Below are 19,563 nucleotides of genomic sequence, written 5' to 3' on the forward strand. Positions count from 1 at the left end.
TTCTATATAGCGTCTGGGACGCGTCTGGTGAGACCAGAAGCTACCTCGGACTGGGAGTCCGAGGAGCACAGACTTGGGCAGAGCGTCTGGGACGCGTCTGCTGGGATGGAAGCGTCTGGCCTAGGGCCAGGACGCGACCACCCGAGGGACAAGGCACGGTCTGGAACGTGCCAGTCCGGGTCTGACCTTGGTTCAGACCTTGACCGAGACTTGACTGGGTCAAGTCAAAGGGTCCCTTGACCAAGTTTGACTTAAGTCTTTGGAGTTAGACTCGGGTCTTTTGGGCCTTGACTTAAGTGGGAGGTTATTTTCTTCTGCCAACTTTGACCATATTTTTTCCGAAAGCGACCCGGGCCCACCAAAGCCCGAATCGGAGTTTTTCCAAAACGATTTCAAAATCTTTTGAGATAAAACCAAACGAGCCATTAGTCAGAATTATGAGATAATTAGACTTAAGGCACGTTAGACATAGAGATGTCGGTAGTATCTCCCGAAAAGCTATCTAGAACATAGCAAACCTAGATTCGACCAAAGTAAGCGAATCTCATACATACTTGGGTGTTTTATGAATGTCATATTATTATGTGTGTATGGATGTGAATGCGGGTTCTAGTATGGCCATAGAATTGTTCTATCTTGTTTTTAAGCACGGATGGGTGCCCGATGTAATGTATTTAATTTCAAGTTTTATACGATCTGCGAATCGTTGAGTCTTGTAATTAGAGTTTAAGGGTACTATTGAGTCCATTGAAGAGCCAAAGGATGAGATCGTGGTTCGAGTGGGAGAATTCAATGGATGTTCGAGGATGGAGATCCAGGCGAACGGAGGTTAAACAAGCGAAGAACCTAAGAAGATTAGATCTTTTAGGTTAGGGGCCATACTAGGATCATATCTGCTTGATTTATTTTCTCGCGCGCATTTACTTATTTACGTTTTGTGTGGTGTATGATTATGTTAGAGTTCACAGTAATGCATGCAAACAAAAACGTAAGAGTCCCCAAAAAGAATTTTGAGTAATGCCTACCCAGATTAAGACACCTGTTGCGCCCTTGTTCATCGATGGTGGGTCATGCCAAAGCAGGGTGCCATCTTTTACCTCGGGACAATACGGGTAGACCTATGAAGAGGTCTACATGTCTAAATGGTTATTCTCAACGAGTCAGCAAAAGAGTTTTGGATTTCGAGGCAAAAGGATGAATCTAACACATAAGTGTTATTCATCAACCAAGAGTCATATGAGATATGATCAGTAAGGAGTTACTCACCCAGGAGGGTGAAGTTAAGGGCAGTGCCAAAGTACGCTTAGCTTCACAGGAATGGGGTCTTGGAATCGTATTATTCATAGGGGGACGGTTTTTCGTTGAATAATATGGCAAAAAGTGTTTTTGCGTAAACATTGAATGTAGTACTTAGCAAAATCCTTATTTTGTTTCTGTAGAGTAGAGATGGCAAATAGGATTAGTTCACGTTTAGATAGAGATCTATACGACTTTCTAGATTGGGAGGAAGATCAGAGAAGAGTTCTCGATGCTTCAAAGAAAGAAAGCGTAATAGAGCTACCAGAAAGGGAAGTGGAAGTCGGTGCCTATGTTATAGAGGTCAATTTGGCAGATATGGCTGACTCTCCCTCATGGGTATATGATACCGGATGTGGAGCTCATATAATTTCAGAATTAGATGAGCTCAAGGAGGTCAGGTATCTGACAAAGAGCGAGATGGTTCTACGAGTCGCAAACAAGGCAAGAGTTGCTGCTGTGGCTGTAGGAACTTTCGAGCTCAGTTTAGAGACTGGGTTGATATTAGTGCTACGTAATTGCTATTACGTACCGACTATATCGAGGAACATCATCTCTGCGTCGGTGTTAGACAAAGAGGGATATCACGCTATAATAAAGGACAAGAGTTGTTCTTTATACAAGGGTGAGATGTTCTATACCAGTGCTAGGCTGCGTAATGGTCTTTATGTTGTGAACATAGAAGACGAAATCCTGAACATAGACACGAAACGGCTTCGTACTCATGATTCTAACCAAAGTTATCTCTGGCATTGTCGTTTGGGTCACATTAACATGAAACGCATGCAGAAGCTTCATGCAGATGGACTTCTGGGATCGTGTGATTTGGAATCGTACGATACATGTGAGCCATGCTTAGTGGGCAAGATGACAAGATCGTCCTTCAAGGGGAAAGGAGATCGGGTGAGTGAACCCTTAGGACTGATACATACGGATGTATGCGGACCTATGAGTACACTCGCGAGAGGTAACTATGGCTACTTCATTACGTTCACTGATGACTTCACTAGATATGGTTACGTGTATCTAATGAGGCATAAGTCGGAATCGTTTGAAGTGTTCAAACAATTCCAGAATGAAGTAGAGAATCAGCTTGGCAAGAAAATAAAAGCCATTCGATCGGATCGAGGTGGTGAGTATTTGAGTCAAGAGTTTGAGGATCATCTTCGGAGTTGTGGAATAGTTTCACAGCTCACTCCTCCAGGAACACCTCAGATGAACGGTGTGTCCGAGAGGAGGAATCGAACATTGATGGACATGGTTCGATCGATGATGAACTTAGCCGATCTTCCTAACACTTTCTGGGGGTATGCTCTAGAAACGGCTGCTTTCACACTTAACCGAGCTCCGTCAAAAGCTGTAGAAAAGACGCCACATGAGATGTGGACTGGAAAGGTTCCAAAGTTGTCTTTTCTCAAAGTCTGGGGTTGCGATGTTTATGTAAAGCGTTTACAAGGAGATAAACTAGCACCAAGATCAGACAAGTGTGTCTTCGTCGGTTATCCGAAGGAGACAAAGGGGCATTACTTCTACAACCCGTCAGAGAACAAAGTGTTTGTTGCTCGTGATGGTGTCTTCCTTGAAAAGGAGTTCCTTTCCAAGAAGACAAGTGGGAGAAATATAGAGATCGAAGAGGTTCGATCTGAGCAACAAACTGGCACCGTTGCACCGATGTCAGAAGTCGCGATTCCTAACTATTATGAGCCGATAGAAGAGGAAAGAGGGGATGAGATGGTAGATCTCGGAGATCCTCCCGCGCAGAGCGAATGTGATTCGCAGGAGAACCCTCAAGGAGTTGAGAGTGTCTCACCTGTTGTTCAAGCCCCGCGTAGGTCCGCAAGGCTGATTGAGTTGTCTCAACGACAAGAGTTGTTGTTGGTAGAGGATAACGAACCCAGCACCTACAAAGAAGCTATGACGAGCCCAGACTCCGAAAAATGGCTGGGAGCCATGAAATCCGAAATGGAATCCATGTCTGAGAATCAAGTTTGGGACTTGGTTGATTTGCCCGATGGGGTAAAACCCATAGGATGCAAATGGATTTTCAAGATGAAAACAGACAAGGATGGAAACGTGAGTGTTTTCAAAGCTAGACTGGTGGCAAAAGGTTACAGACAAGTCCAGGGTATAGACTACGAAGAAACCTTTTCCCCTGTCGCGATGCTTAAGTCCATTAGGATTATTCTAGCAATTGCAGCTCATTACGATTATGAGATTTGGCAAATGGATGTCAAAACCGCCTTCCTGAACGGTAAGCTGGAAGAGGATGTGTACATGACACAGCCTGAGAGTTTTGAGGATTCCGGGAATGCTGGAAAGGTTTGCAAGCTTCAAAGGTCCATCTACGGGTTGAAGCAAGCAAGTCGGAGCTGGAATCTTCGATTCGACGAGAAAATCAAAGAGTTTGGTTTTCTGAAGAATGAAGAGGAATCTTGTGTATACAAGAAGGTTAGTGGGAGCAACCTAGTTTTCTTGGTCCTGTATGTGGATGACATACTGATCGTTGGAAATGACGTTCCTATGCTTGACTCCGTGAAAGAGTGGCTTAGGAAGTGTTTTTCAATGAAAGACCTAGGAGATGCAGAATATATATTGGGCATCAAGATCTATAGAGATAGATCGAGGAGGATGATTGGACTTAGTCAAGAGACTTATATAGATAAGGTTCTTGGGAGGTTCAAGATGGAAGACTCTAAGAGAGGATTCCTACCCATGACACATGGTACGACGCTTAGCAAGACTCAGTGTCCCCGAGATCCTGATGAGCTAGCACACATGAAGAAGGTGCCTTATGCTTCGGCAATAGGATCTATCATGTACGCCATGGTCTGCACTCGCCCAGACGTCTCATATGCTTTGAGTATGTGTAGTCGTTACCAATCTAATCCAGGGGAGAAACACTGGACCGCAGCCAAAAATATCCTGAAGTACTTGAGAAGGACTAAGGATCACTTTTTGGTGTATGGCGGGAAAGAGGAACTAATCGTGGAAGGCCATGTGGATGCGAGCTTCCAAACGGACAGAGATGATTTCCGATCGCAGTCGGGATATGTCTTTTGTCTAAACGGAGGAGCAGTAAGCTGGAAGAGCTCAAAGCAGACTACTGTAGCAGACTCTACTACGGAAGCAGAATACCTTGCCGCTTCGGAAGCAGCGAAGGAAGGAGTTTGGATAAAGAAGTTTATCTCCGAACTTGGTGTAGTTCCTAGCATAGAGAATGGGGTTACTCTGTATTGTGACAACAATGGAGCTATCGCCCAGGCTAAGGAACCAAGGGCACACCAGAAATCCAAACATATCCTAAGGAAGTACCACGTGATTAGGGAAATCACTGAGCGAAAGGATGTGGTCATTTGCAAAGTCGATACGGACGACAACGTTGCCGATCCGTTAACTAAACCACTGCCTCAGCCCAAGTATGAGAGTCATAGAAGAGGCATAGGTATAAAGCGCATCGATGAATGGCTTTAGGTTGTAATTGGATTAATGAAAAGGGGTTTTCATGTAATCAATTAGCTACATTCAATAAAAAGAAATAAAGAGTTTATTTCTGTCGTTAAATAATGGTTTAGTGTTTAATGACGGTCCAAAATAATGAGGAATTCCAGGTAGGTTTATCAGATACGTGATCTGGTAAATGGAACTCTACTAAGTGAACGTGGAATAGATTCATTATTGAGTCCCTAGTCCAGGTCATTGCATGGACAACAATGACTCAAGAAGACTAGCATGGGAATTGACTGATAGCGCAGTTCCATGGGCTATAGGAATATAGTATTTAAGTCAATTACATGGATGTAGATTGGGGAATCTACATTGGATTAACCCAAAGATGAGAGTTTTTTCAAGAAGTTGAAAAAGGCGTCACAAACTCTCATAGGCAAGATTGGAGAGATTCCGTAAACATGAGTGCTCCACTCATCTTATGTAAGGAATGTCGAACTTTGGTACTGTCAAACGCCGCGCCGTAAAAGGAGGTTATAAAGGCAGCATACTGGGGGAGACAGGATAGACATGAAGTTAAGTGGGAGTACAAGACTGGATGATGTCCTCCTATTAAGTTAGGAATAAGTATCTCCGGGCCACTTGAGGAGAAGCAACTGTGAAATGTGTGGCCGCACTCAAATGGATTAAGAGTTAATCATTTGAATTGACAGTTGTTCTCTGGATCAAGAAAGTCTGAAACGTGTGACGTATCAGATGGGATACTAAGCGACATGGGAATCGAGCATTGCACTTGTTCTAAGTACAAGTGGGAGACTGAAGGATTTATCCGTTCGGTCTGAAGGAGATGTCCTTCCGAAGGAGTGTCCTTCGACCAAGGTGGCAATGCGATCAATTTGTCAGTTAGGATAACGATGACCACACGTAAAGATCATCCAGTCCGGTCCAATTAGGGGTCGTAATGCTTTGCTAGAAGCCAACTACGATCATCGGATCAAGGAGTTGATTCGAGGCTAACATAGACCGGATCCTACAACGGGTTACACATAAGAGTGGTAACTTGATCGGAGAGATTTGACTAGACGGGAACTGGCTAAAGTTGGATGGGATTCAACTGGAAAGGCCGAAAGGGTCCGAATGGAGATTCGGGACAAGATAGAGGAAGGCTCTTTGGGCCGGCCATGAGATGGCCGACCAGAGTAAGTGGGCCGGCCATATAAGGCCCATAGTGGGCTGCCCTGGCCGGCCACACTTAAGGGGATTATCAAAATACCCCAAAAAGGGTATTTTGGTAATTATCTTTTCTGTGACCCAGAAAATAGAAAACCTAATCTGAATGAGATTCTAATTAGGGTTTGTCTATATATTGGGTCAGTTGAGAACAGAGAAGGTGTGGATTTTTCTCTAAGGAAAATTATACAACTCTCTCTCTCTCTGAATATACAGCTATTGGAGAGAGAGGAATATAGAGAGAAAGTTCCCATTCTATCAATCTAGTCAAGAAGAAGAGTTCTTCTCAACCTTCTACTAAGTCCTAGCAGTCTGAAAAGAAGGGAGATCAAGTCTATTCACTCGGTGTCTCAAGTAGAGGAGCTACAGTTGGAGCTCTCGATCTTTGCATGCGATTGGAATGGTTCGAGGGAAAAACGCGTTAAGGTATTTATCCCTCTCTAGTTCATTGATTAGTTTGTGCATATAGGTCCTGGGCAATCTAGTGTTAAACATGAGATGTTTGAGATTCCGCTTACAACACTAGGTAGTGTATAGGATACACCAAAACCCTACAGTCCTTCCCAGCATCCACCTTTATAACCTCCTTTTACAGCGCGGCGTTTACGGGAACTAAAGTCGGACATTCCTTACATAAGATGAGTGGAGCACTCATGTTTTAAGGAATCTCTCCAATTTTGTCAATGAGAAGCGTTTGACGTTCATCACGAGTGATGTACTTCTCATTTGAGCGTTATCCTGTGTATAATCCTTATTACACACCCACATAGTTGAGTCGAATATTCCTATTCCTATAGCCCATGAAACTACGCTATCTCATCGACCTCACGTGCTAGTCTTCCTTAGTCGTTGTTGTCCATGCAACGACCTGGACTAGGGAGATGATAATAAATATTTCAAGTTCACTTAATAGGATTTCATTCATCAGATCACGTATCTGACAATCCTATTCGGAATGTTTTATTATCCGTGGGTTGTCGTTTAAATACTAAACCAAATTTAGTCGACTACGAAATAATTAATTTATTTTCGATAGCGAGAGTTTGTAAATTTGAGCCTCTTCCGTAAAAACTCATTTTACCCACTCAATTTACTTGTCAAGGTTTATTCAAAATATACCTCATGTCTTAGACTTGTGTATGAGTCTCATACTTTGTCTTAGGTGACAGTTTAGTTTGACTACGGATGTAGTCCGTTTAAACTTTGCTAATTATCAATTAATTTGAAGATCGCTCTCTTCAACCTTGATAATTTCTAGTAATCTTTACTAGTATTAAGGCTTTATTTCTTTTGTAGAATTTGCAACAGTTCCCGGCCAGAAACGCTCTCAGCCTACTTTCCTTCTATGTCTAAAAGTTTGCTACGATGACTTGTTCAACTTTAGACTACTTCATCCTACAACCTTCTAGGATGCTCTTAAGTAGTGTTTCAGATTCTTCAATCCGAATTTGGATGTTGACATCAGTGATCTGGATGTCTAAATGTTAATCATGTTCTACATGATCGACTTTATGTTTTGTACATAAATGTCTCTTTCATGCGTGCTCGCTTATCGGTGTCTTCTAGACTCCGAGTCTTGCAACGCTCTCTGTCATGAATTTTTGGGTCGAAATTCTTATAGACTTTTTCGAGTCTTAGAACTTTCGAATTTGGACTTCAAGAATCTTTCGGTGTACAAAAGATTCATAATCCTATCTAATCGATCTATGCTTATAGACCTTTGATGCCCAAAATGACATTTTATCCTTTTGTGTGTGGTCATGTATTGAGTCAGTTCCTGACTGTTTTAACAACATTTCTATGTTGTACTCATATCTTGTATGTACTCTGCATACGGACCTGGAAATTTTGTTACCCCCACTTACCTTCTTGAAATTTCGTGAGTCGAGATTTCTTCATTCCTCGGGAATCAAACTACTTTGATTGCCTTTATGAATCAAAGATTCCAACTCTTGCGTGCTTCAATCCTTTGATGGATTCCTGAAGCATGTGTATGGACATAACTGGACTTAGAAGAATCTTATTCGTCTTGTCTAGTTTTGGGAAACACTAAGGTTTCCATCCTTCTCAGTTTTCTTATCATGGAAAACTAATTTAAGTCTTCTGTTGACTAAATTATCAAGCTTCATGACTTGATGAGATATGGATTATATACTTTTTGGCTTCTGGCCAAAAAGCTAGAGTAGGTTTCCGACTATGCGCAGGTCTTTTATCTCTTCAGAGAGAACTTAATCTTCTGAGTTCTTGAGATGAACTTTTGACCTTAAGGGCTTTTGAGCAACAATTTGGATTACTCTCAACTACTTGAGAGTTCTGCTACGAATTACATTCACAATGTGCGTTAGGTATTTAGATTCCATCTTTATCTTTTGTTTCCTTTCGAGAGGAACCGCGGTTAACTGTCTTTAACAGTTTTGTTGCTCTTGGTCGAACTTAATCGGCATGTACAATTCGCATGACTTCTCATGACTTTTCTCATGGTCGGATTAAATCGACTTGTACTTTTCTCCCACTTATTCTTGTAATAGTTAGTACCTTGTTACGCTAACTACTACAAGAATACCATCATGAGCAACAAACACTTTGTTCTCTGATCGGTTGTGGAAAAAAGTCCAAATTTCTAAAGAAATTGCGTCAGACTTTTAGTTAATTTTTGTATCCTTGTAAAAATGCTTTTACACAGGCCTAGCTTTAGACGGAGTAGGTTAAGTGCGAAAACAACCGTTTCTAGAATATATCCCAAAATATTCGGAAGACTGGTTTAAACCCATCATTGATCGAATCATGCATAGCAGTCTTCAATTACTCCCACTGAATCCACCATCCGTCGGATGTGTTCCATGGAGCGAGTTGGGAAATTGTTTCTCAACTCCTTTGATGGTTATCAAGTATTTGACTCAAGTTTTCACCACTCCAAACGTAATCGGATGGCTTAAACTATCTTGCCAAAGTGATTCATTACTTCGGTGTGTACTTTGTTTGAACTTTCAAACATTCCGACTTTATGGTTTGTATGTTTCCATACTTCATGAAGTTGTCAGGGTACGCATTGAAGTAGCTCTCTTTAGCTTCTGCAAGTAAACTTATAGGTCTGTATAACCACGTATGAGTCCTAATAGATTACTAGTCTCTATGTCATTTGAAAAAGAGTGACTTTGTCAATTGGTCCTTAAGACCTAAGCGACAATGCTGAAGTTAATGAGTTTGAGTCTCTTGATTTCATCCATTAGCAATGTTAACCTTCAGTTAATTTTACCACTGGTTTCTACAAGAACAAAATAATTATTATTAAGTTCTAAGCTAAATCAGTGTTTAAAAAAAGACTTCGATCCCTTTCAGCATCCTTAGCAATACTGCTTCTGCTCCCTCTTGGATCTTTTCTCCTTTTAGTCAAGTATGTAATTCCCTTGAGCTCCCACTGAGCCGCTCATCTAGTCTCAAATACCTGAATTCCTTTTACCAAATCTCAAGAACCTTTCTTAGATTTGATATTCTCGTATGTTCTGCTCAGTTGTTCGTAACAATCTGAGTGACTCATCTAAGGTTTTATCTATCTTTGTTCAATCGACATCGAACTGGGTGATAGATGAATCCTGTTGTCTTCTCTTAGGATGACTTTCAGATTGCCTTGGAGGTTTCGTACCTCTTCGTTTATGACTTTTGTAGGAACTTCTTCCTCAGTTTGTCTTAATGGTCGTGCTAGCATCCATTACTCTTCTAAAGAGAATGGTATATGATTGCTTGCAAAAGGCTTTTGACCTTCTCTGGTACGAGTCAACATTGGGATTGGGTATTCTAGTATTCTTTCCTTTTGAATCTGAGAATCATTCTCGGATTCCTTATACCATTCTAGGAAGTTGATCAGCACCTCCCTTAGGTGTGATTCAATGTTGAACTCGTTTCCCTGTGTCATCTTAAAACTACATAAAAGAATTGCAAAGTTTTAAACTCGTTATCATTTTGGAAAAATTCAGTTTTCCCACATTATTCAATATAAAACCGTCCCCGATTGAATAACGTGATTCCAAGATCCCAGTTCTTCGGAGTAAAGCGGATTAGGGCCCTGCCCTCGACTTCGTCGTTTCAGGTGAGCGAACTACTTCACCGATCATACCTTTATGACTCTCGGTTGATAGATTTCATTGATGAATGACTAATCTATCCTTTTGCCTCGAGTATCCAAAACTCTTTTGCTGATCTCGTTGAGTGGAACCATTTAGACATATAGGCCTCTACCATAGGCCTACCCGCATTGTCCCGAGGTAGAGATGGTACTCTGCGAAGGCCAACCCACCATCACGAACAAGGGCGCAACGAGTGTCTTAATCTGGATAGGCACTTCACTCAAAATTACTTATGGGGACTTTTACGCTAGTCTGGTGTGTGTTATACTGAACTATATAGCCTAACTAACATCCACAACATAAAGCGTAAATAAGTAAGTAAACGCGTGCGAAAAAGTAAATCAAGCAGACATAGATCCTAGTATGGCCCCTAACCTAGAAGATCTAATCTCCTTTGGTTTCTTCTTGTTTTATCTTTGGTTCGCCTTAGATCGCCATCTTTGAACCTCCATTGATTTTTGCCTTTGGATCTTATCCTCGAGCTTCTTCAATAGACTCATTGACCCTAAACTATAATTACTAACGATACGCAGATCGTATAAACTTGAAATTAAAATTAATTACAAATTCGCACCCATCCGTGCTTAAAATAAAAAATAAAAGAAACAATTTCTATGGCCATACTAGTTTCCCGCATTCACATCACATGCACTCGTATAATATATAAAGGCTAAGAATTATATATGCATGATAATCTGGGAGATACTTTGGTCGACACCCATGTCACATTACGTACCTTACGTCTAAATTCAAAACACTCGATTAATGGTGCGTTCCAGTTTTATCTTTTATGATTATTAAAATCAATTTTAAGAAAAACTTCGTTTTGGGATTTTTGAAAGCCCGGGTCAATTTTGGAAAAAATTGGTTTGATTCTTAATGGTTTTACAAATCAATTTTAAGAAAAACTCATTTCGGGCCTTCGGGTGGCTTGGAACAATTTCGGTAAAATTTAGGTGGAATCGGGAGAAAATTTTGACTTTCGTCGAAAAACTCCCACTCGGGTCAAGACCCGTAAAATTTCGGCCCGTGGACCTAGGTCAAACTCGAAAAGGCCCGGAGCATCCCTTGGTCAAGGCCCAAGACCCTAAAGTCAAGGACCAACAAGGTGGTCCGGGCCAAAGAGGCCTAGGATGCATCTTGGTACGGCCAAGCATGGTTCGCCCCTAGGCCAATAGCTTGGGTCTGCCATGCACAGTTCGGCCAAGACCGGATGTGTCTAGGCCCATGCTAGATGCGTTTTGGTCTTGGCCAGGGCTAGGACGCTGGTCTTTGGCCCAGACGCCCATAAAAACATTAAATTACATTTTCAAAAGCAAAATCAGAACTCAAACGCCCATCTTTCTAGTAACATATATTTAAAAGATAACTGTAATGTCATGCTACATTGTTGTGTAATTCTTGATCAACGAAAACCAAGAAAAGAAAAAATATCGATTTTGTAGTATCCAAAATTTATGAATACTACATATTCTCTAGATAATTAAGAACATTAAAAATGTGATAAAGTTTAAAGATCGTCGTCAAAAGCTTCAGGGCCTAGCTGAGTGAAATGAGAGCTCTGATGAGCTTCTTGGATCAGTTCTTCATCATCCCAAGAATCTCTGTAAGTTTCCAAGTTTGTAAATGAATTTCTTATAGCAGCAAGACATAGTTCTTTCCTCCATTCTTCTAAATGTGGGAATTCACAGTAATCTCCGTACTTATCACAGTACTGCACAAAAGATACACACGCCATTGATCAATATATGCTAGGTATAGCATCTGCCATATCGGTGGGGTTAATGTCAGTCGAAAACATAACTTGAACTTTTTAGACTAGGCATTACGACAACCCCTAAGTGATCATGTCGAATTAAAGGCATTGATGGATATCAACATAGTCAAAATTGTCCTTCGATCCGCTGTAAATATAAACCTCTCATCCTGACTTCCTCAGTTCCTCCTAACCGAGTTTGTGAGAGTAGTCTAACATGACAAAAAGGCGGTTCCTTAACAAATAATATAATGTCTAGGTGTTCTCTGCTAACTGTGGAGGGTTTGAGATGGATGGTCACAAATTTAACGTGATGTCAGAACTAGGTCCACACGTAATAGGTTTTAATAGGCACACGTGCTCTACATTACCCAAAAAGAAAAAAAAAATATGTGTTAGACTAAAAAATGCCACAAGGAGGCGTGTGAAAATAGTCTCACATGGAAGAAAGACCATCATTAGTAACCATGATCATAGATTGATCCAAGTATTCGTATAATGTGATTGAAAAATAATTCAATGGATAATAGAAATTAGTGAATTATTACCTCAAAACAAGCAATATCATGAGTATTATGCTTTGGTATGCCTTCATCTTCCCTTGATCTATAAAATTCTTTAATGGAGTTCATCATATCCTCCCATGATGGCAAGCTTCTTTTTCCAGCCAGGACCTCAGCTATCCATTTTGCTTGTGATTCAAAGAAAGGAAACCCTATGATCTACACATAATATGTATATATCAAAATTAGTACTTCTATCTGTATGTGTATTTTTTGTTATACTGACTAAAATCAAATTTATTGTATTTTAGACCATTTGTCTAATCACTCAAAACCATCATACATGTTTCTCAACATTATTCTGTCCCATTGGTGGCAGAAAATTGGGGGGCGAGTTGAGTTGGCAGGGGTGTGGCTGAGGAGATGATACAAGTACAACCACACTGGACCCCTTCTATTTTTTTTTTATGAGAACTGGACCCCTTCTAGCTAGTGTGTTTTTGCAATACATGACAATAAATATTAGATTTAATTTATTTATTTTTTGTTGCATTTAAAGTTTATATATGAAATATTGGAATGAATGGTCCAGTGGTAGCAGTTTCACTATAAGGAGTATAGCTATCAGTCACAAACAGAAAAGTCAAACACAGTAAATATATGGGACGTCTAAAACTATTGAAACTGTCCAGAATACGGATAAATGTTTAATCCGGTTTGGGACTCGTAAAACTGCTTTTGGCAAGCGTTGTTGGCGGTTCTCAATTTAAGGAGTGTCCGTTTATTTTCAGAATTAAAAAAAGATCGGTGAGGCGGTGAGATCAGGGTTCTCAGTGAGCTATACAAACTGAAACTCTATGTATATCTTTGTAACTTGTTCTTCATTTATAGTGAAAATTATCACGTCATTATTCGCCATGGAGCAGGTTTAATTAAACCAAACCACGTAATACTCTTATGTTTTTGTGTGGTTGTTTACTTTCTTTACTGCTTTCTTGGTTTTTTTTGTTCTTCTTCGTAGTAAAAACACACACACCTTTCGCTATTCACACAGAGTTTCTTTGACAAAATCCCATTTATGCTCATAGTTTCCCTAAGGGTTATTTTCCTAATAGCCCCCAACTTTGTGACCGGTTTCCTACCTAGCCCCCTACTTTGTCAAAAAAACTCAGATGACCCCCTTTTTCATATTCCGTTATAACACCGTTAACTAGTCATCACCCCTCTCTCATCCAACTCATTGCCTCTCTCTGCCACCTCATCTTCTCGCCACCTCATCGTCTTCTGCGGCGAAGGTCGTCGGTCCGAAAATTTCCGATCGACAACTTTTAAAGATTAAAAAAAGTTTTTTTTTAAAAACTCTCCTCTCTTTCTCTAAAAAAAAATAAATTTCCGGCCGACAACCTTCAACCATTTAAAAAAATACATGTTTGAAGGTCGTCGACCAGAAATTGGTCGGCCGGCGACCTTCACCGAAGAAGATGATGAGGTGGCAAGAAGATGAGGTGGCAGAGAGAGGTGATAAGTTGGATGAGAGAGGGGTAATGACTAGTTAACAGTGTTATAACGAAATCTGAAAAAGGGGGTCGTCTGGGTATTTTTGACAAAGTAGGAGGCTAGGCAGGATACCAGTCACAAAGTTTGGGGTTATTAGGGAAATAACCCTTTTCCTAATAATATCTCAGATTGTTTTACCATAATCTTTTTATCCCGCTTTTTTCTTTGTCTCTTTTTTCTCCAGTTTTTACCTCTTTCCCTTCTTCATCTCTCTCTTTAAGTTATTTTTTTTTTTTGAGTTACTTGAGCTAATATATTTAATATTTTTTCTCATAACTTTATATGTATAGTATTTATAAGGTGCATATTTGTATTGTCGGCTTGGATTATTGTCGAGTAATTAGAGAAGTGATAATATAGAGAATTATGGAATGTGAAAAATGATCAATGAATTTGGGGAGATAAAATAGCTACAAATTTCGAAGATTATAGATGGCTTCCAAATAAGAGCCTCAATCAATTCTGAGACACCCCTAAAATCTTAGTCACGCCATAGTGAATTTGACGGTTAGGATGGGCCGAGTTATTTTCTCTCTTTAGATACTCGACCCACCGTTGGCAGTCCTCTCAGCTGGTCGTCTTTTATATGTTTTTGTGATGAAAAGTTCTATTCATCCCTCCATTTTGGTCCCTCCCCAAGCCCTCCGCTGATTGGCGACATATCACTTGACTGTGGAACAATGGAGAGAATGGTGAGAAAATATACTCTAATGATATGTCGCCACATTAGCGGAGGACTAGGGGAGGGACCAAAATGGAGGGACGCGAAGTGATTCAGGAGGGGACGGAGACGGTAGTGCAGTAGTTCTCGGGGCAAAAACAGAATAGATATTTTGATTTGTGATATCGTAATTGCTTATGAAGATCTTTCACAAATTGAAGCCATCAAGTAATTAATTAGTATTTTCAACAAAAAAAAGAAATTAATTAGTACCTTTTGTATGTGACTTGGACCTAGAAACAGGTTTTGATTAATTTGATTTAAAGGACATCAATGTTAAATTAGGTTTAAAGAATTAATTAGGGTTTACCTTTCTAGGGATACCAACAAAAGAGAGATTTGGAGCAAGTGAAGGAGGAAAAGTATGTTCAAACAAAGGTCCCACTCTATCATCATCTATTGTCACTATTTCTTTCGTATCAAGAAATGGTAATGAATAAGAATACCTACAAAAGAGATAGAGAAGAAATATTATAATAATTACTACATAAATATGATTCTTTTAAGTATTAAAATTTTGAAAGAACGAGTTATTACCGAAATACCAAGTTTAGCATGAACTAGTTCACTCTTTCTTCTTAATTACTTTAAATTTTGATTTACTCTATAAAAAAATTATCATAAATAAAAAAACATTCTCGAAATTTCTTTCTTTGACTATTTCATAAGATTTAGACTATTTTTCATGCTATACCTATAACTGATATTTTCTTCTGTTGAAATAACTCTAACTGATATCTATCGCAGCTTTTAAACTGTTGAATAAATGTGACGTACCCTGTACAATAGATGATAGTGTCAGCGATGATACTAGAACCGTCGATGAATACAACACGTCCATCCTCACAAAGGCATTCAATCTGCGTGACATAATATTTGATAATTTTATCGGGATCATAATTATATAATGATTTATTCCAAAACTATCTAAAGAAACTATCTGGCACCATCCATGCAATTTACCTAGTTTTAAGATATGGTTTTACCGAAGTCCAAGAATGGAAGACAAAAATCCCATGATTTTGTCTTAACAATAACTAACAAAATTTTAATTCTTTGGATAGTACCTAATGTTTTAGGAAAAGTTGATATCTTAACCATACAAAGTGATTAAATGATTACAATTCACAGGTCAGCCCATCACCATTTCAACACTTGTGATTTTGTCTAGATAACAATATTATATCGAGACCTGTCATTCGCATAAAGTCTAAAAATGAATCCTGCCACACGTGCATATCATGGTGTATGCGCGATCTAGATATAAATGTACCACTTGTAGGTGTTCGACCGCGATGGGTGCACATGTTTTTAAAAATTGTGTACCAATATGACGGTGCATATCGTGGTGTATGCACGATCCAGATATAAATGTACCACTTGTAAGTGTTCGACTCGATGGTTGCACATGTTTCTAAAAAATGTGTACCAGTAAGACGTGTTCCTCTATGATGGTTATGTTACCACGCTAAATATTCAATCTCCTTGTTGTGAACACATAAAGTCCTTTAGTCAAAAGAGATCTACCGTCTCGTAAGGCACATTAGACGTCTAGTATACATATAAAACTAAGATATGTACCTGTGGATGAAGGATTAAGTGCTTGTGATGTTTGGAAATGACTTTTGTTAAGCCCTCGGAGATTTCAAGGGATTTGGCACTAAGATGAATTTCTTTTGCTACACCAACTAACTCCATTGCAACATCTGTTCCACTTAAAGAATTTCCTACAACAACAACTACCTGCATCCATTTATTTACTTAATTAAGTTGATTTTCAAAAAAAATATACTAAATCAATCTCACAACAAAACCTACAAAAATCCTAAATTACAGCGAAACCCAAAAAATATAGTGACAGTAGTGCGATATACTACAAATATGCATCGAGCCATAGGACGTGTTCCTCATGGGTGATGCTGGGTTGCCTCTAATCAACCATCTTTATGAAAAAGTGCATCAAGATAACATAATAACTTTAGATTTTTGGTTTTACCTTTTTCAAAGAAATTCTTTTTTGAGATTAGTAATTTATCTTACTCTCTATTTATTTATTATTTTATCTATATACACGGGTTTATTGGTCAATGTAATGGAATGACAGTCTTAACTCTTTCTACTACGGGGCCATGGATTGAAAGTCTAAAAGTTAGGAAAAATTCGGTCTAAGATCCACCCTTAAAGATCTATAGGTTTTTAGTCCTTTGTCTAAAATGTCAAAATACCCTCAGTCAACAGATTTTATACATCTGGTAGTTTGTGCAATGCATCTGATAGCTTGTTTATGCATCTGGTAGTTTGTATATTGCATCTAACAGTTTGTACAATACATTTTTAAATATGTAATCCATTTTAGTCTATGATTTTAGGTTCTTAGCATCTGAAAAATTAGGTTACGATCTTGACTTTGTATGAGTCTTAGATGTAATGCATTTCTAATTCAATGTTAGTATATTGTATCTAGTAGTTTGTACAATGCATTTTTAAGCGTGTAATTGTATCTGGTAAATTGTATTATCATTCCTTACACATTCTTAAAAATGTACATATTGTAATCATTAGACAAATAGAACATGCATTTAAAGAAATGTACAAACTATCTGAATAATGTACCACACTATCTAAATAATGTATCATAATTCTGAAAAATGTGTACAGAATTATGTGTATAGAGGGGTAAAGTTGGAATAAAGAAATAAATATTTCCCTAGAGATGGGATTTAGTGTATTGGGATCCGTTTTTAGACTAGATGTGGGTTTATAGTTTGTTTTTGGACTTTTGATTCATTTTGGGAGATAAATGGACTATTTGTACCAATAAGACGTTGTCCCCCCCCCCCCCCCCCCCCCCCCCCCCCAATCTGGTCACATTCAGAATAAAACAAATTGATGATGGTAGGTTGACATCATGTAGCAGACTCTTTTTTGTGAGACAACATTGTTGTAAAAACATAACTATGAAAAAAAATTAAAATATCCTTCTGTCTTATTTGGCACCTAAGCAATAGAGCACACCAGTGAGTGCACGAGGAGGGTCATTTATCATTTTTGATTTTCCTATCAGATTGGATCTTATAAGGAAGTAATTACCTCATTCATGAAAGGATCTGGAACCCTGTAAATGTGACTATGCACATGCTTTCTTCTCCATTTATCCATTCCTTCATGTAAAAATGGAACAAAATCATCAAAATAGAACATGCATCAATGTATTTAAAACTAGGGTTCATTAAAAACAAAAAAATAAGTTTGTTTTTTAGTCGAATCTAAAACTTGTTTGGATGTCTGAACTGACTCGAGTCTATTTTAGAAAGTTTGTTTTGTCTAATCTTGATGTCTTGATTCATCTGGTTTGATGATTTGATTTGATATTGGACTCCAGACAAGGGAAAAAACACCACAAGCTAACAATGAAAATTTTCTCTTTATTTATAAATCTGACACTCTAAGTTAAGAAAAGATACTTGACTTTAGAAAAGAGTAACATAATATGAAAAAGGGCAAACCTTTAATGTTAGGCAATCTAGGCTGAGAATAATGACCAGTAGCAACAACAACTGCATCAAAAACCTCTTCAACTACTTCCTCAGACTTTCTCTCTCTAGATCTAACAACCCATTTTTCTTTACCAAATTTAGCAAAATCCAAAATACCCACATATTCAACCTTTGTATTGAATCTTATCATCTCTCTTAACTTGAACCATTGACAAAAGTCTTTAAGATACAATAGAAGTTCTTTATGACCAGGAAATCTTCTCATATCTCTACCTTTCTTAAACAAGAAAGGAAAATCACTAAAACCCATTATCTCTCTAGGTGAAGTTAGTCTAAGAGAAGCATACATACTACTATGAACTTGTAGGTTTTTTCCTTTTCCTAATGGATCTTCCTTATCAACTCTAGGTTCATATAACCATTGTCCTCCAATTTCATGGTTTTGTTCCAAAACTACTGCAGTATGACCTTCTTTTCGTAGCTCCCTCGCAGCTACAAGTCCCGATGGTCCTGCACCGATCACACAAACGTGCTTCGAAGATGAGTCTAGTTCTGATACCATGTTGTTTACAATTTCTAGTAGTTGTGTAACTTGGGTGTTTTGGGAACTAGATACCAACTCTCTCCCTCTTTCTCTTGGTCTTTTATAGGTATAATTGGAGAGCTCAAATGTGTAAAAGTGCTACTCATAGTTTGAATAGAGACAGTTTGCCTTCAAGGGGACACAAATGAGTAGTCAAATTATTTGTAGGTAGAGTTTTCATTTTTTTTGTTGCCAAGTAAAATATATTTAAAATTAATTTAAGTCCTAATTTATTTAATAAACAAAAAATAAAGTATCAATTACATATTTTCTTAAAAGGGAAAGTACCTCCTTTGTGGATTTTGTATTTCTAAGTCGGTCTCCACTCTCTAACCTTTGGTATATTTTTTTTTTTTTGTTGAGACTCCTTTGGTGTATCTTAATCTATATAAGCTTTTTTCCATCTATACCTTATGAATGGAAAGTTGAATACATACATTTTCGGTGTCGCACCCAACATAAATCTTCGGCTTTTCTCTCATGCATGTTAGGTATTTCGTTTAACGGAATACTTTATCTTCTTATATGGTAGTTCACAAAATCTCTTTACGTATTTTTTTTTATTTCTATTTTTTTGAATTTGTCAACAGATTGAAGGACCTCCGCACTTTACAAATGAATTAAACTAAACCAGAAATAAAACTATAGAAAGCCAGAGAAAACTAACAACCAAACTAAAACCAAAAATGTGGAAGTCTGGAGAAACAAAAAATTCTTGGTATGTTGTATTTCTATCACACCCATCTAATTCCTTTAGTTATGATATACTAATATCCATTAGTATAAGCAAAACTTGACTAATTTCTATTAACCATACAAAAATTCCTTCGATCACAAGGCTTTCTACAATTG

The 19,563-nt window shown here is 38.5% G+C and overlaps 1 protein-coding gene across 1 annotated transcript; it reads right to left on the minus strand.

The window, feature by feature from the left end:
• Positions 1-11,435: 11,435 nt before the first annotated feature.
• On the minus strand, positions 11,436-18,844 carry LOC147547914 (flavin-containing monooxygenase FMO GS-OX-like 9). Its single transcript, XM_086669668.1, has 7 exons — positions 18,138-18,844; positions 17,722-17,792; positions 16,213-16,374; positions 15,409-15,491; positions 14,942-15,077; positions 12,399-12,572; positions 11,436-11,808 (listed from the first exon to the last, which is right to left on the minus strand). The coding sequence occupies exons 1-7, from the start codon at positions 18,688-18,690 to the stop codon at positions 11,605-11,607; spliced, it is 1,383 nt and encodes a 460-aa protein (XP_086525794.1). The 5' UTR covers positions 18,691-18,844; the 3' UTR covers positions 11,436-11,604.
• Between the last annotated feature and the right edge of the window lie 719 nt (positions 18,845-19,563).

The sequence above is a fragment of the Eschscholzia californica genome, unplaced genomic scaffold (assembly GCF_041429995.1).
Source record: "Eschscholzia californica isolate CP2 unplaced genomic scaffold, dmEscCali1.0.p SCAF_3, whole genome shotgun sequence".
In the NCBI taxonomy this organism is placed as follows: domain Eukaryota; kingdom Viridiplantae; phylum Streptophyta; class Magnoliopsida; order Ranunculales; family Papaveraceae; genus Eschscholzia; species Eschscholzia californica.

Bases quoted from the DNA above. Each gene is read 5' to 3' on its own strand.
- LOC147547914 (XM_086669668.1), bottom strand. From the start codon at position 18,690: ATGGTATCAGAACTAGACTCATCTTCGAAGCACGTTTGTGTGATCGGT. The intron at 17,793-18,137 runs GTTTGCCCTTTT...TTTTACATGAAG, and splicing joins TAGATTGCCTAACATTAAAG to GAATGGATAAATGGAGAAGA. The intron at 16,375-17,721 runs GTAATTACTTCC...AAATGGATGCAG, and splicing joins CAGATCCTTTCATGAATGAG to GTAGTTGTTGTTGTAGGAAA.